General features: G+C 44.1%; 1 protein-coding gene across 3 annotated transcripts in view; it reads left to right on the plus strand.

Annotated features, from left to right (window-relative positions):
* NID1 (nidogen 1) overlaps nucleotides 1-14,496 on the plus strand; it is a 94,347-nt gene extending 79,851 nt beyond the window's left edge. For all 3 annotated transcript variants that reach the window (XM_068547569.1, XM_068547566.1, XM_068547568.1), the window contains 6 exons: nucleotides 2,519-2,645; nucleotides 6,611-6,782; nucleotides 8,640-8,797; nucleotides 11,311-11,434; nucleotides 12,116-12,228; nucleotides 13,233-14,496. In XM_068547569.1, the coding sequence (XP_068403670.1) occupies nucleotides 2,519-2,645; nucleotides 6,611-6,782; nucleotides 8,640-8,797; nucleotides 11,311-11,434; nucleotides 12,116-12,228; nucleotides 13,233-13,354 (816 nt within the window). In that variant the 3' untranslated portion in view covers nucleotides 13,355-14,496. The remainder of the gene's footprint in view (nucleotides 1-2,518; nucleotides 2,646-6,610; nucleotides 6,783-8,639; nucleotides 8,798-11,310; nucleotides 11,435-12,115; nucleotides 12,229-13,232) is intronic.
* Nucleotides 14,497-15,274: the final 778 nt, after the last annotated feature.

Genomic DNA, 15,274 nt, shown 5'->3' on the forward strand with positions numbered 1-15,274 from the left:
CTGAAACTCTAGATCCATTCAATAATAACTCCCTCCTCCCCTGCCAGCCCTTTGCATCCCCTTCTACTTTCTATCTCTATGAATTTGCCTGTTCTAGGGACCTCCTATAAGTGGAATCATACAGTATTTGCCCTTTCGTAACTGGTTTACTTTATTTAGTATAATGTCTTCAAATTTCATCCATGTTGTAGCATGTGTCAGAATTTCCTTCCTTTTTAAGGCTGAATTATATTCCATTATATGGATGTATCACATTTTGTTTATCCATTCATCCATCAGTGGAGAACTTGGGCTCCTTCCACCTTTTGGCTATTGTGAATAGTGTTGCTATGTGCATGGATTTACAAACATCTGTTCAAGTCCTTGCTTTCACTTCTTTTGGATATAAACAAGACCTGGAATTACATGGTAATTCTATTTTTAGTTTTTTGAGGAACCACTATACGGTTTTCCTTAGCACTGCACCATTTTGCATTCCTACCACCAGAGCACAAAGGTTCCAATTTCCCTACTACCTTGTCAACACTTATTATTTTCTGTTTTTTAATTGTAGCCATCCTAATATGTGTGAAGTGGTATCTCATTGTGGTTTTGATTTGCATTTCTCTAATGATTAGTGATGTTAGCATCTTGTCATATACTTATGGACAATTTATATATCTTTGGAAAAATGTCTATTCATATCCTTTGCCCATTTTGTAATTGGGTTGTTTTGTTCTTACTGTTACTGAGTTGTAGGAGTTCTTTATATATTCTATCAACCCCTTATCAGTTACATGATTTGCAAATATTTCATCACCTTCCATGGGTTGGTTGCCTTTTCACTTTGTTGATTGTGTTGTTTACTGAACAAAAGTTTTTAATTTTGATAAGATCCAATTTATCTAGTTTTGCTTTTGATGTCATATGCAAGAAATCATTGCCAAATCCAATGTTATGAGGCTTTCAACTATGTTTTCTTCTAAGAGTTTTGTATTTTTAGCTCTTACATTTAGACTTTTGCTTCATTTTGAGCTAATTTTCGGATATGGTGTATGGTAAGGATCTGTGTTCCTTTATGACATGACTTTTGGAGGGCAAGTGTCTGCTGATAACCCTGATTCTCCCAGTAAAAGAGCATCCTGGTCTTACACTTCTATGGTCCCCAGGGCCTCACTTTGCATTTCCGTATACATTTTAGAGTAAGCTTATAAGTTTCTACCAAAAAGAAAAGAAAAGGAAACGAAAGGAAAGGAAAGAAAAGAAAAGAAAAGCCTGCTGGGATTTTGATATGGATACCACTGGATCTTTAACTCTATTTAGGGATATCCTAAACTCTATTTAGGATATCTTAGCAATATTAAATCTTATGATCCATTAAACTAACATCTCTTCATTTATTTGGGTCTTCTTTAATTTCACTCTACAATGTTTTATAGTATTCAGTATAGAATCTTGCACATTTTAAAATACTTATTCTTAAATATTTGGCTGCTATTAGAAAAATTATTATTTTAAAATTCTACTTTTTGCTGGTATGTAGAAATACAATTTTACATTGACCTTGGATCCTGTAACCTTGCTAGATTCAATTTTTAGTTAAAATATTATTATAGATTCCCCAGGAATTTCTACATAAATAATCATAGTCTTAAAATAGAGTGATTTTACCTCTTCCTTTCCAATATTTATGTCTTTTATTTAATTTTTATGATTTTCAGTTGGGCAAAGATTTCTTAGATAATATACAAAAAGCATTAGCCATAAAGAAAAATAAAATTGCACTTAATACAAATTTAAAACTATTGCTCTCCAAAAGCATCATTAAGAAAATGAAAAAGTGCTCTTTACTGAGAAAAAATATACATATACATACATACATATATATATGTGTATGACAACAGATTTTTTAAAAAAATATTTTTATTTATTTATTTATTTATTTATTTATTTATGGCTGTGTTGGGTCTTCGTTTCTGTGCGAGGGCTCTCTCCAGTTGTGGCAAGCGGGGGCCACTCTTCATCGCGGTGCGCGGGCCTCTCACTATCGCGGCCTCTCCTGTTGTGGAGCACAGGCTCCAGACGCACAGGTTCAGTAATTGTGGCTCACGGGCCTAGTCGCTCCGCGGCATGTGGGATCTTCCCAGACCAGGGCTCGAACCCGTGTCCCCTGCATTGGCAGGCAGACTCTCAACCACTGCGCCACCAGGGAAGCCCCGACAACAGATTTTTATCTGAAATATATAAAGAAATCCTTCAACTCAATAATTTAATTTTTAAAATGGACAAAAGAGGGACTTCCCTGGCGGTCCAGTGGTTAGGACTCCACACTTCCACTGCAGGGGGCATGGGTTCGATCCCTGGTCGGGGAACTAAGATCTTGTATGCTGCGTGGCACAGCCAAAAAAAAAAAAAAAGACAGAGACTTGAAGACAGTTCATTTCAAAAGGTATCTAAGTGCCTCTAAGCATGGGAGAGAGTCCCGCCATCATCATTCACTAGTAGGTGGACCACTCTCACCACTGGTCTGCACTTCCAGGATAAAGTCATCATTGGACTGGCCTTCGACTGTGTGGACAAGATTGTTTACTGGACCGACATCAGTCAGCCTTCCATTGGGAGAGCCAGTCTGCACGGTGGAGAGCCAAGCACCATCATCCGACAAGGTGGGCAAGCAAATGTCATTCTTCCTTTTCGGTTTTGCTTCTAGCAGCCCACGTGGCTCTTGGGAGAGAGGGGAGGGGTGCAGTGTATGGTTGCTTACAGGATATGGTAATCTGAGAGGGGCTGGGTTCTCAACCTCAAACATCGCCCTTTCCAGCCTTCTCTGAAGAGTCCTCTGAGGACTCATCACTAAATCATGAGCATCTTAGCTGGGATTTGTTGCTAGCCTGAGGAGAATAAAATTAAAACAGGGTAAGTGTCCATGCCTGTCTCTGCAAGCTCCTGTAGCCAGTTTTAAGGAATAATAAAGGCCAAACTCAACCATCCAGTTTGGATATACATTTCACCCTCTGGCTGCTGAGCCTAGAACCGATTCTCAGACTGTCTGCCCCAGGGTGGGTGGTCCATCAGGCGATACGCAGATGAATCGTAAAGATGGGAGGATCACGAGCATATTGGCAGGTATTGTCCCTGAGAAGTGAGTCTATTCCCAAGACAGTTTTCCAGTTGAAGGGTTGTCACTTCAACCTGTAACCTCATGGTGGGGTGGGTCTCCTCTCTTCTACCTCACCCCCACTGGACCTTGCTCAGATTGCCAGAAGAGTACAGAAAATCAGGCTGAACTCTTACAGACATTTCTGGTTTTGTTGCATCACTGATGACAAAGCACATGGCACTTTGGCACAGCTTACCCCTCAACATTTAACCTCAATTCCTTAACTTATGGATGCTGATTTAAGCCAAGGACTCTATTATGTTAATGCCTACCTTCAACAAGTCAAGGCTATTTTAGGTGGATATGTTTTATCAAGATTCAAGTCCATTATGACCAAAATCCAAGGGCCTGTAAAAATTCTCCTGTACTGGAAAGGTCAAATATTACACATTACAAAGTCTGTGACTCATCAGCTGACTTGCAGATATTTTCAATCAAAAGACATTGTCATGCCAATGATATTTGCTGTGTAAAATCATCTTGTTTCCTCTGCAAAACACTCAAATCAAAGATACATCCTTAAAATATATGAGCCTCTTTGGTTTTTCTTTTTACTTGGGGCCAAGTGTAGATTTTCTAATTTCCAATTTAACACTTCCCTAGAAATTGGTACTCTGGAAGGATCCCTGTGCCTGCGAAGTAGCCCCTGGGGCATGTTTTTCCTTCCTTGACTCCTTCACAAGAGATGATGTAGCAGGAATTAAACTGAGGTTGAGTTAAATATGTCTGACTTTGGACATAGACCTCAAATCCTTTTCTGGAATCCAGTATGCTATTTAAATAATGTCTGCTAGTTTTCATGGCTTGCTTTAATGAACAGAAGTTTGAAAATGCCTTTTTGTATCTTATCACTGTTAAAAATGTTGTTGCTATTGTCTGTGATTTGACTTCAAAACCCAGTGGAAGAGGGGAGTAGGTCATCGTTTGCTATTTCCTGTTGCTTTTGGAACTGATAATCATCCAAGAAAGCTATAAGCACAGTAAGAAACATTCCAGACAAAAGCCCACTGTGAAAACACAGAATTAAATCAGAATGTGATCTTTGTAGAAGAAAGATCCCTAGGGATCCTTTTTTTTTTTAATTTCAAAAAGAGAGAAAGAAACTTCCACTTACATCTTCATCATGGTATGTGTTGGTACATTCCTAGTGAGTGAAAATGGCAATGTGTATCTTTTTCTTTTTCTTTTCTTCCTAATTTCGTAACGTCTGAATCCTGGGCTTCTCTGTCTTTCCTTGAGTTAAAGTCCTAGCCAAATATCTTTGATAAGTATCGTCATCTGTTTCCTTTCAACATAATCAGTGTGGAATATATTGCCCTGACGTCTTCCCATCTTGCCCTGACTCACAGCAAAGGATGAGGTTTTCCAGGCCTTTCCTTTGGCTCCTTATCCCATAAAGAAGTATTTTCCTGGTTGGGGAAGGAGGTATGGTTGCTCTTGGGTTTGACGTCAAGAGCAGGGCTGTTTATAAAGAGACAACATGACATGGAGTTCCTTCCTGGAACTTGTAAAGAGACACTCATTGAACAGCTTTCCCTGGTCCCACTGTTCTGTGTGTGTCTGAATAGCTCATGCCTCTCAGACAGGATGTACTCATTCCAAATATACCCCAGAATGATTTCTTCTGATATTGTCTGAAAGTTGAAAGGGGCCTTTGGAGTTCAGTCTCACCATCCCTTTGCCTCTAGGGACATGGAAAATATTTTAATACTTTATAAATCTTTACTTTTGGTTAGAACAATAAAGAACTTGTTTAAAATTAGAAACTGCTGTTTTTAATTCTTTTTTTTTTAAGTTATTTATTTATTTATTTATTTATTTATTTATTTATTTATTTAATTTATAGCTGTGTTGGGTCTTCGTTTCTGTGCGAGGGCTTTCTCCAGTTGTGGCAAGCGGGGGCTACTCTTCATCGCGGTGCGCAGGCCTCTCACTATCGCGGCCTCTCTTGTTGTGGAGCACAGGCTCCAGACGCACAGGCTCAGTAATTGTGGCTCACGGGCCCAGTTGCTCCACGGCATGTGGGATCTTCCCAGACCAGGGCTCGAACCCGTGTCCCCTGCATTGGCAGGCAGATTCTCAACCACTGCGCCACCAGGGAAGCCCTGTTTTTAATTCTTAATAAACTTCCTCTGGTGGGGGTCCTTTGAGGGGGCTTAGACATTGCCGGCATTCACAGTCATGATTGTATTAGGGGTCTAGTGAAAGCCGATATGGAGGGGGCTGAAGGTCGGGATTGCTTCTCTATTGATGAAAGAACACAGTGCTGCACCTGCCACAACTAAGGAGCCAGCGAGCCGCAACTAAGGAGCCCGCCTGCCACAAATAGGACCCGATGCAACCAAATAAAGAAAGAAAGAAAGAAAGAAGAAAAAAAAAAACAGTGCTGGGATGGTTTCCTTGTACCAGGCCCCTGGGGCAGGGTAGCTCCATCCTCGGCTCTCCCCCTTCCTGTTTCCACTTCCAGCTGTACTAATGACCTTCGATTCTATAATCAGCAGAGGGGAAAGCATCCCAGATGACACCAGTAAAACCCTGGTGGGGTTTTAGCTTTTAGCTTGATTGTATTTCTAGTCAGGAAACCATTGCAATCTTGAACTCCTGATTAGGTTAGGTGGGTGCTGAAGGTTCCCATTGCAGTCAGCTTATGCTGTGGCAACCCCTGGCTTGGAAATCAGTTGCTTATAGCCTAGTAAGGACTTCTGGGTGCTATTCACAATTCCTGACACCCCTTCTTTGTAATCCTAATACTTGTATAAAAGTAATAACAGCTGTGATTTCTTGCATATATTAGTTCTCTGAAATGACCTTTTTTCCCCATTGATGAATAAGGTAAATCTGTCCTGTTCCCATCTTCAGATCTTCCTGTGCCTCCCCTTTGCATAAGGGTTAAGCGCTAAGCTCATTAACACGGGCGTCCTAACTTCATCTCTGGCCACCCTCCACCCTCGGGGTCTCCAGCCACGCAAAATGACATACGGTTTACTTCAGGCCATGTCTTTTCTTCCTTTAGACCTATGTGCTGGTCCCACTACCTGGAAAACCTTTATCCAGGATCTTTGCCTGACAAAGTCCTGTTGTTTCTGCAGGAGCCAGCTTTAGGAGGTGTTATCTCCCCCAGGAATCCGTCCCTGGTCTCCCCAGGTTGAGTCCAGTGTCCCTCCTTCATGTTCCCACAGAACCTGGAACTCAGTCTGAACTGTGATTGGCTGTGGGCTTCTTGAAGGCAGGGCCACAGCTTCAGCATCTTTATGGGCCTGGTTCCCAATGTGGATGTCCATCGAGGGAATGAGTAGCATTTTTCAATTTGTCTCTAAGTGTTACTTATCTTAAACAACAAGCATTTAACACTCTCATTTGTTTTTTCAAAGTGCAAGGATTGGATGCCAGGTGAAATAGCACTGAGTAATCAGAAAAACCTCATCTTACTTGCTTTAAAAAAAATCAGGAGTGTTTGATGTTTGCTTCTAGATCTTGGAAGCCCAGAAGGCATTGCTCTTGACCATCTGGGCCGCAACATCTTCTGGACGGATTCTCACCTGGATCGGATAGAAGTTGCAAAGCTGGATGGGACCCAGCGCCGGGTGCTGTTTGAGACTGATTTGGTGAATCCCAGAGGCATCGTAACGGATTCCGTGAGAGGGTATCTTTGCGTAAATCTGTGTGTGCGTCTCTTCTATTTGCATCTGCCCTTTTGGATTTTCTCAAATGTTAGGCTGTAACTCCAGCATTGCTCTCCTGAAATGAATGAGTTTAGGATGAGTGAGTCTACAGTTGGTGGCTTACAGATATCCATGGTGAAATGGCAGTATGTTTATGTGTGATCATGGACTTGATACCATGTTCCATTTTCCAATCTTTTACCAAGAGCCTTTGTAAGTTGACAGCTCAGAAATTGGGTATTTCCACTTGGGTTGAATGTGAATCAACACCTGACTTGTATCGACCCCAGAAGAGTATCAAGGTAGCATAAATGTCCCCCTGGGGCTCCTTCCTGGGGGCCAACCCAGCATGAACACCTTGGAGTCCCTCCCTATGGGTTTTGTCAGCGTATCAGTGCTTTTTCTCCCTTTCCCTTACTGCAAGCTCTACATCTTACACCCCAGGCCCGTGTCTCCTTGACGCTTTGACTCCTTCCCTTTGAGACCACATCTCTTGTTCTGTGGCCACTCAGCCACCTCCCTGACAGCAGGTGCCTTGACCACTGCCTCTGCCAGCCTTACTTCTGGGCCTCATCCCCTGGGTCTGCTGTGCCTTCCTGTGTGGTGACAGCATATGGGAATTATTCCCGTGTGTTTGTGTCAGTTATGGTGTTCTGGGTTTTTTTAAACAGTTTTACTGAGATATAATATGTAACTTATGTTTAAGGAGAGTGAAATCGTGAGTAACAAAGATTCAAGCGAAGAGCCAAATCCAAGGGTCTTTGCAAAGGAAAGCATGTCTTGACGCCTGCAGATCCTTTTTAGCCATTCTGTGTCTCAGTGTCTGCTAATGTGTTCACCATGGGTTCTTCTTAAGTGTTTTTTTTTTCCTTAATGAACTTATTTTTTAAACTTTTTTTTTGGCCACACCTTGCAGCTTGCAGGATCTTAGTTCCCCGACCAGGGATGGAACCCAGGCCCTCAGCAGTGAAGGCATGGAGTCCTAACCCCTGGACCGCCAAGGATTTTCCCCTCTTTTAAAGTGTTTTTTTTGTTGTTGTTGTTACTTTTTTAACTTTTTATTTTATATTAGAGTCGAGTTGATTTATAGTGTTGTGTCAGTTTCAGGTGTACAGCAAAGTGATTCAGTTATACATATACATGTATCTATTCTTTTTCAAATTCTTTTCCCATTTAGGTTGTTAGATAATATTGAACAGAGTTCCCTGTGCCATATAGTAGGTCTTGTTGGTTATCCATTGTTTTCAAATTAATTAATTAATTAATTAATTAATTTTTTTTGGCCGCGTTGCGTTTTCATTGCTGCACACAGGCTTCCTCTAGTTGTGTCAAGCGGCGTCTATTCTTTGTTGTGGTGCGCAGGCTTCTCATTGCAGTGGCTTCTCTTGTTGCAGAGCATGGGCTCTAGGCACCCGGGCTTCAGTAGTTGTGGCATGCAGGCTCAGGAGTTGTGGCACATGGGCTCTAGAGCACAGGCTCAATAGTTGTGGCTCACGGGCACTAGAGCACAGGCTCAGTAGTTGTGGCTCGTGGGCTCTAGAGTGCAGGCTCAGTAGTTGTGGCGCACGGGCTTAGTTGCTCTGCGGCATGTGGGATCCTCCAGGACCAGGGCTCGAACCCATGTCCCCTGCATTGGCAGGCAGATTCTTAACCACTGCGCCACCAGTAGTGTGTACATGTCAATCCCAAACTCCCTAACTATCCCTCCCCCAACCCTTCCCCTCTGGTAACCATAAGTTCATTCTCTAAGTCTGTGAGTCTTAAGTGTTTTCTAAGTGAACTTTTTCTCATGCATCTTCATATTTTTCTTCCTCTTTCTCCTCCTTTTCCTCCTCCAGGAATCTTTATTGGACAGACTGGAACAGAGATAGCCCCAAAATCGAAACTTCCTACATGGATGGCACAAACCGGAGGATCCTTGTGCAGGATGACCTGGGTTTGCCCAACGGGCTGACCTTTGATGCCTACTCATCTCAACTCTGCTGGGTGGATGCAGGTGATGGAAAACCCCAGGCCTGGCTCCTGGGGTTGGAACAGTGCTTTGTTTTTTACCAAACAATTATTGTTACCCCTGTACTATCAAGATTATCTGTTATGGGGAAGAGAGCATAAGATAACTGCTTTTTTCCTGCACAAACAATAGCTGCATATCTTTGCTCTGAAATTTATTGTTCCTCTAGGCTTGACACAGTCTAGGGAGAGGTCTTAATCTTCCAGGTCAGGGGTCAGCAAACTACAGCCTTGGGCCAAATCCAACCTCCTTGGTATAACCCAGGAGCTATAAACGGTTTTCACATTTTTAAAAAAATTAATTTATTTATTTGTTTTTATTTTTGGCTGTGTTGGGTCTTCGTTGCTGCGCACAGGTTTTCTCTAGTTGCGGCGAGCAGGGGCTACTCTTGGCTGCGGTGCGTGGGCTTCTCATTGCGGTGGCTTCTCTTGTTGCAGAGCATGGGCTCTAGGCGCGCGGGCTTTGGTAGTTGTGGCTTCAGTAGTTGTGGCTCATGGGCTCTAGAGCGCAGGATCAGTAGTTTTGGTACACAGGCTTAGTTGCTCCGCGGCATGTGGGATCTTCCCGGACCCTGCAGGGCTCGAACCCGTGCCCCCTGCATTGGCAGCCAGATTCTTAACCACGGCACCACCAGGGAAGCCCCGGTTTTCACATTTTTAAATGTTACATTTTAAAAGGTTATATACAGCACGTGGAAAGGAGGGCCTCTGGAGTGGGGAGTTCTGGAGTTTGGAGAGAGAAAAATGTAGCTGCCTACAGCTTCCTATTTGCCACCAACAAAATTATCAGCATCTTCCATCAACCATGCGCTATCGATCCCTCCCTCTCTCCTACTCATTTCCCTCAAGCGTTTTAAGAAGCCCCAGTGAAGAGCCTTCAAGAAGCAGCCCAGGATCATGCATTCTCTTTGCCTCTTGGAAAACAGGGAAGCCTCCATGGCAAGTTCCCACCTCACATAGGAAGAGAAGGGCCAAATAAAGGGAAAAGAACTTTCAAAGGTATAAAGAAGGTGTCTCATTCCTCCACGTCCCAATAGTACTTGTGTACAATGCTTTAAAAGATGGAAGCAAAGTTTGATGGGCCTGTCTGCAGTTACCAATGCCATCGTGTGCTCTGGACTCTACCCATTTTTACTGAGTGTATAATCTACATAGTCATTTCTAACTGAGTACTACACCATAATACGATTTCACTGAGGCCTCCAAAACACTGTGTATTTTAATTTGCATTTTCATAAGACTATTTGGGCAAGCTCAAGTGGTAATGCAAAATTTCTTATTATAGGATACTTCAGAGTTTCAGATTTAAGACAATGACAACTTAATTCAGTTGGCATTAGAGCTATCTAAAATTTTTTTTAATCCATAGACTGTTTTGCAAACAAACTAGTTGGCTCAAATGTATTAGTCTCACACTCCTGCTGAGGCTCATTTTATATTTCACATGCAAGAATCTGAACATCTCAGAAATGTCAGTACAAATCACACATTCGTCCTAGTCGTATTCATTTTCAGTACAGTCAAGTCTTCTCCCAAAGACCAAATAATTTGATACAAATACTCCACCTTTCAGATTGGGGACAAACTAAACCTTGGCATTTTCAGTAAAATATTTGTTTACATTAATAAAATAGATTGATACTGTAAAATAAATAAATAAATAAAAGGTTATATAAATGCTTATATAATGTCCTGGATTTTGCCTCTTGGCTCACAAAACCTAAACTAGTTACTAACTGGCCCTTTAAGAAAAAGTTTGCTGACCCCCAGAGCCTGTCCTCATCCTGATACCTATTAAGCAAGTCACAACTTAACATTCTTGTAGCTCCCGCTTGTCCCCAAGGGCTTAGGCAGGACTTGAGGCCAAGGAAGATAAAGTAATGCAGCCCTGATGTGTGCTCCTGCCCGGGCAGATTTGGGGTGTCCCTCGGGCAAGGGATGTGGGCAGGATGCTCGGTCGGGGAGGAATGTCAGTCATCCATCAAGTTTCCCTTGTGTTCCTGCTTTGTTCTAGACACTGTCAGGTGCCACAGGGGATGCAGGGAGTAAAGCGTGCACAGTTAAGTGAAAGCCCAAGCCTTAAGTTGGTCATGATGCGGGTATTGACGCGAGGCTGTGCAGCTTGGCGATTCTAAGGGCTCTGAATGCAGGGAGGGGAGGTTTGGAGAGCCTTCAAGGAGGAGGGACTTGAGCAGGAGCTGGAAGACGGCATCGTTCCTAAGTCCCCGGGAATTGGTGAGATAGGGTGCTCTTCTTCTGCTCCAGCTTCTGTCTCCCCATCCGAACCGGGTATGGGTACTGGATGGAGGGGGTGTTGACCAATGAGGGGCCAGGGAGGATGAACAGACAACTTTGCTGTTTAGAAGTGCAAGTCTTGTGTTCTCTAGGATATGAGCCTGTAACGCTCACCCTCACCCTTGCCCTCATTACTCTCGTTTTTGGACACAAAGGGGCCATTTCTTATATGAACAATGGACGACTTGTGTTTGCCCCACACAGGCACCCATCAGGCCGAATGCCTGAAGCCCGATCAGCCCAGCAGACGCAAGGTACTTGAAGGGCTCCAGTATCCTTTCGCCGTTACAAGCTTCGGGAAGAATCTGTATTACACAGACTGGAAGACGTACGTCAGCAGCTGGAGCGCGGGGGGCGGGGGGCCTGCCCTGCCGCCCTCTCTGGAGGCCATGCCCTTCCCAAGTGGCCTCTTGGCTTGACCTTCCCGCCTCCAGAAGTGCCCCCTCTGCCTTGCCCTCTGGTTGTCAGAGAAGAGGGCGAGGAATGGGAGGCAGGGCCTCTAGGGGAGCAGGGGATGCCATGTATCATCTGGATGCTCCTTGATGGGCAGCTTCAAGTGCAGACTTGGACTTCCTGAGCATGTCTGTTCTCTCCCCAGGAGCCGACCTCGGTCACTTGGCTAGTGGGCTCCATGCCCCTATTTTATTTTAATTCTTAAACTGCAGTATTCCCAAAGCCCCTTCTTGACCAGCTCTTCCTGCAGGAAGGTGGGGTTAAACCAAGCAGGCAGATGTGGCAAGGGCATCTGTATAGAAAGCTGATTTCCCAGCTTGGAATTTAGAGCTGGAGGGAAGAGCTAGCTGACCTTTGTCTATTTTTTTTTCTTAAGAAGCCAGAGAACTGCATGCTTGTCTCATCCCAGGAAGAGGGAGGGATGGCTAGGAAGCAAGGCCAGTGAATCTGTTTATGGCCTCCAAATTATCCCCCAAACAACAAAAGAGGCTGCCCCCTAGAGAAAAGTTCAAGACATTAGATGTATTTTAACCTCCCGTCCTTTGGTGCTCTGTAGGAATTCCGTGGTCGCTGTGGATCTTGCTATTTCCAAAGAGACGGATTCCTTCCATCCCCACAAACAGACCCGGCTGTATGGCATCACCACTGCCCTGTCTCAGTGTCCCGAAGGTAACTCACCTGTGCTCTAACTGGTCAGGGGGCTGGGGGCACTCTGGGGCTCAGAGCCCACACTCTGGCTGCTACCTATGTGGCCTCTCGTAGCCCTTATCACATGGCAGGTGAGACGCATTCCCTTCCGTCAAGGGTCTTCATTATTGAGTAGGTGAGCCAAGATGAATCAATAGAAAATGTTAAGGAATGAAGTGGATAGAGGATAAGGGTGAGGAAAAGTATCAACTCTTGGGCTGCGTCTAAAAGTATGCGGTCTTCAGGTTCCAAAGAGGAACATCAGTGTTAGGATCTCTGCTGCTTTAAAATCCATCCATTTGGCCTGACAGCAACAACAATAATTCATAATAATAATAATTACCAGGCAAACATGGACGTGATACTTACTGTGAGCTAGGTACGTCACATATGTTAAGTCATTTAGCATACTAAGTGCTTTGTATCCACTAATTCACTTAATCCTTGTAGCAACCCTACGAGGTAGGTACTATTATTATGCTCACCTTATAAATAAGGAAACTGAAGCCACTTGCCCAGAGTCACACGGTCACTTATGGTGCTCACGATGGCAGAACCGGGGATGAGCTATGCAGCCTGGCTTGAGTCTGTGCTAGGCTGCCTCTCCAAATTCTCTCCCCTAACCCAGCCTCCTTCCTGGCTTCCCTCCTGTCCCCCAGTCAAGTGGCCAAGCTAGATAAAAGAGTACATTGTGCTTTAAAATTCCAACTCCATGTTCTGATCAGAGCTGGAAAACCCTCCCTGAGATCTGTTTAATAGCTTCAATGGTAAATCTGCATAGCCCCCAGATCAGGAATCAAGGTTTTTGCACATCTGGCAAATCCTTAATGATGAGGAAACAGCCGATAGATAAGCGGAGCTGAGTGCCCTGTGCAGCCTTCCCTGTTCCCCAGGAGCCCCCACAAGCTTGGCCTCCCAGAGACCAAAAAGGGGTCTAGTATGGAGGCCACTCTCCTAGCTGTTGAGCTGACTTCTGCCTTTTCCAGGTCACAACTACTGCTCAGTGAACAATGGTGGCTGCACCCACCTCTGCTTGGCCACCCCAGGAAGCAGGACCTGCCGTTGCCCTGACAATACCCTGGGCGTTGACTGTATCGAGCGGAAATGAAGACAAGAGTGCCTCGTTCCCTCTCTAAAGTATTTCACAGCAACACCCTACTTGAAAGGGTCCAGACTGAAAACTGTCTGACCTGGTGGCTAAGTGGCCACCAGGTCCAGGGCCAACCCAGCCTGAGCCCCAACAGCATTGCCCTCACTGTTCCCCAAAACATATGCCCTGCAATTCTGGAATGGGAAAGCCTCTACTCCTACACAAAGACAGAAAACCTCTCTGACCCCAACCCTCAGACAAGCTTATACAGCCCTGAGTGAGGATTATATGCCCCATCCTGGTGCTGGAAACTTTCCCCAACCTTAACACCCCAGTGGTGAGCAGAACCTCCCCAGGCCTGAGCTGCCCCTTCCCTGTGGCCTTATGAGCTCAGCCTCACTCTGAGATACCCATCATCCAGTCAGCTGCTGAACACACCAGCCAGGATTGTCTAGGCAAGGCTGTGAGCAAAGGAGGGAGTTAGCCCTCCCACACTTTCATCTTGGTGCTCTGATTTCCCTCTTTGTACTCCAGGCTTTTAACCCCTGAGTTCTGTACCACCTGCATCCTGCCCAAGGCCCACATTATAGAGAGCAAGCCCTGCTTTTTGGTCAAAACCCACCCTGTCTGAAGGATACATGGGTATTTGGTGGATGATACTGAGCAGCCTCTCCCAGATAAGTTATTGGCATTTCAGCAGTAGTCTTTGGTACTCAAAGGCTCAAATCAAAGGAGTGTCCAGTAGTAGGAATTTCAGTGTGTAGAGTCAGATGTTTGAGGATGGGGATTCTATTGATGTGCCTTAAATTATACCAAAGATTACCAGAGCACTTGGATCCTAGCATCTGGTCTCTGGGGCGGCACAGCCCCACTGCTGGCACCTGTGTCCAGCCTCCTAATGGAGACCCATCTGAGACACAGGATGGGGCTGGTACCAGTGATGACACCCCCTATAGTCCCTCACCTCTGGCCTCCACCCATGAGATCCAATCTACAATCAACCCTAAGCTTTCTTCTCCTTTGTTTCTCCCTCTATCCATGGCCCTTGCTGGCTGTATTCTCATGCAAAATCACAATCCAGGAGGGCCAAACTGAATATTTATACTAGTGATCCAGACCGTTTATTGCTCATTGGTGTAATTAAAAGGACCATTGCCACATTTCATGTGTATGTTTCTACAGTTTGTCTAGAAAACCTCTCCTGACTATATATAGCTAGTGGGTTTTTTTGTTTGTTTGCTTGTTTTTTTTGTCAACTGCTTCCCAGAGTCCTAAAATGATAGAAATTTTGGATTGAAAGCTGAGAATAAAAAATTGGAGTCAGTAAAGATCGGGGTAAGGGAGTAGAGAAGACTCAGAAGTATCTCAAAGAGATGGACCAAGAGCAGGAATGGAAAGCCCAAGAGAAAGGGTGGAGGAGGGGATTTAACAATAGCAATGAGAAAAACTCTTAAATAACGCCAAAGAAAAAAATGGTATGTTCCTTGCCAGAGAACGCTTATACACTTGACATGGAAGAATATGCCTGTTTTTCTCCTTAAGGAAGAGACCCCTCTTCTTATCTGCAAACCTCAGGACACTCAGCCCCTCCCACCCCCTTTTCTGCAGTACATGAGACCTGAATCAAGAGAGCCTTTCCTTGAATAATTGGAGTTTGTTTTGAGAGGCACACATATCCCCAAGAATCACAAGGTTTGGGGAACACATGGGTCTTTTATATAGCCCAACCCCATAAATTAGTTTAATTTTATATTTATCATTCCATATTGAGTCCTCTATATCAAATGTTTTGTCATGACTTTGTATAATGCTTATAACTATCTTATTCATTTTACTAGACTCATTCTAAAATTTTGTAAATGATAAATTCTTTAACTGTGGAAACCATTGAAGGTGCTTATTAACTGTTCCCCAGATTTGTACAAGTATTGGATGATT

The sequence above is a fragment of the Eschrichtius robustus genome, chromosome 7, assembly GCF_028021215.1.
Source record: "Eschrichtius robustus isolate mEscRob2 chromosome 7, mEscRob2.pri, whole genome shotgun sequence".
NCBI lineage: Eukaryota > Metazoa > Chordata > Mammalia > Artiodactyla > Eschrichtiidae > Eschrichtius > Eschrichtius robustus.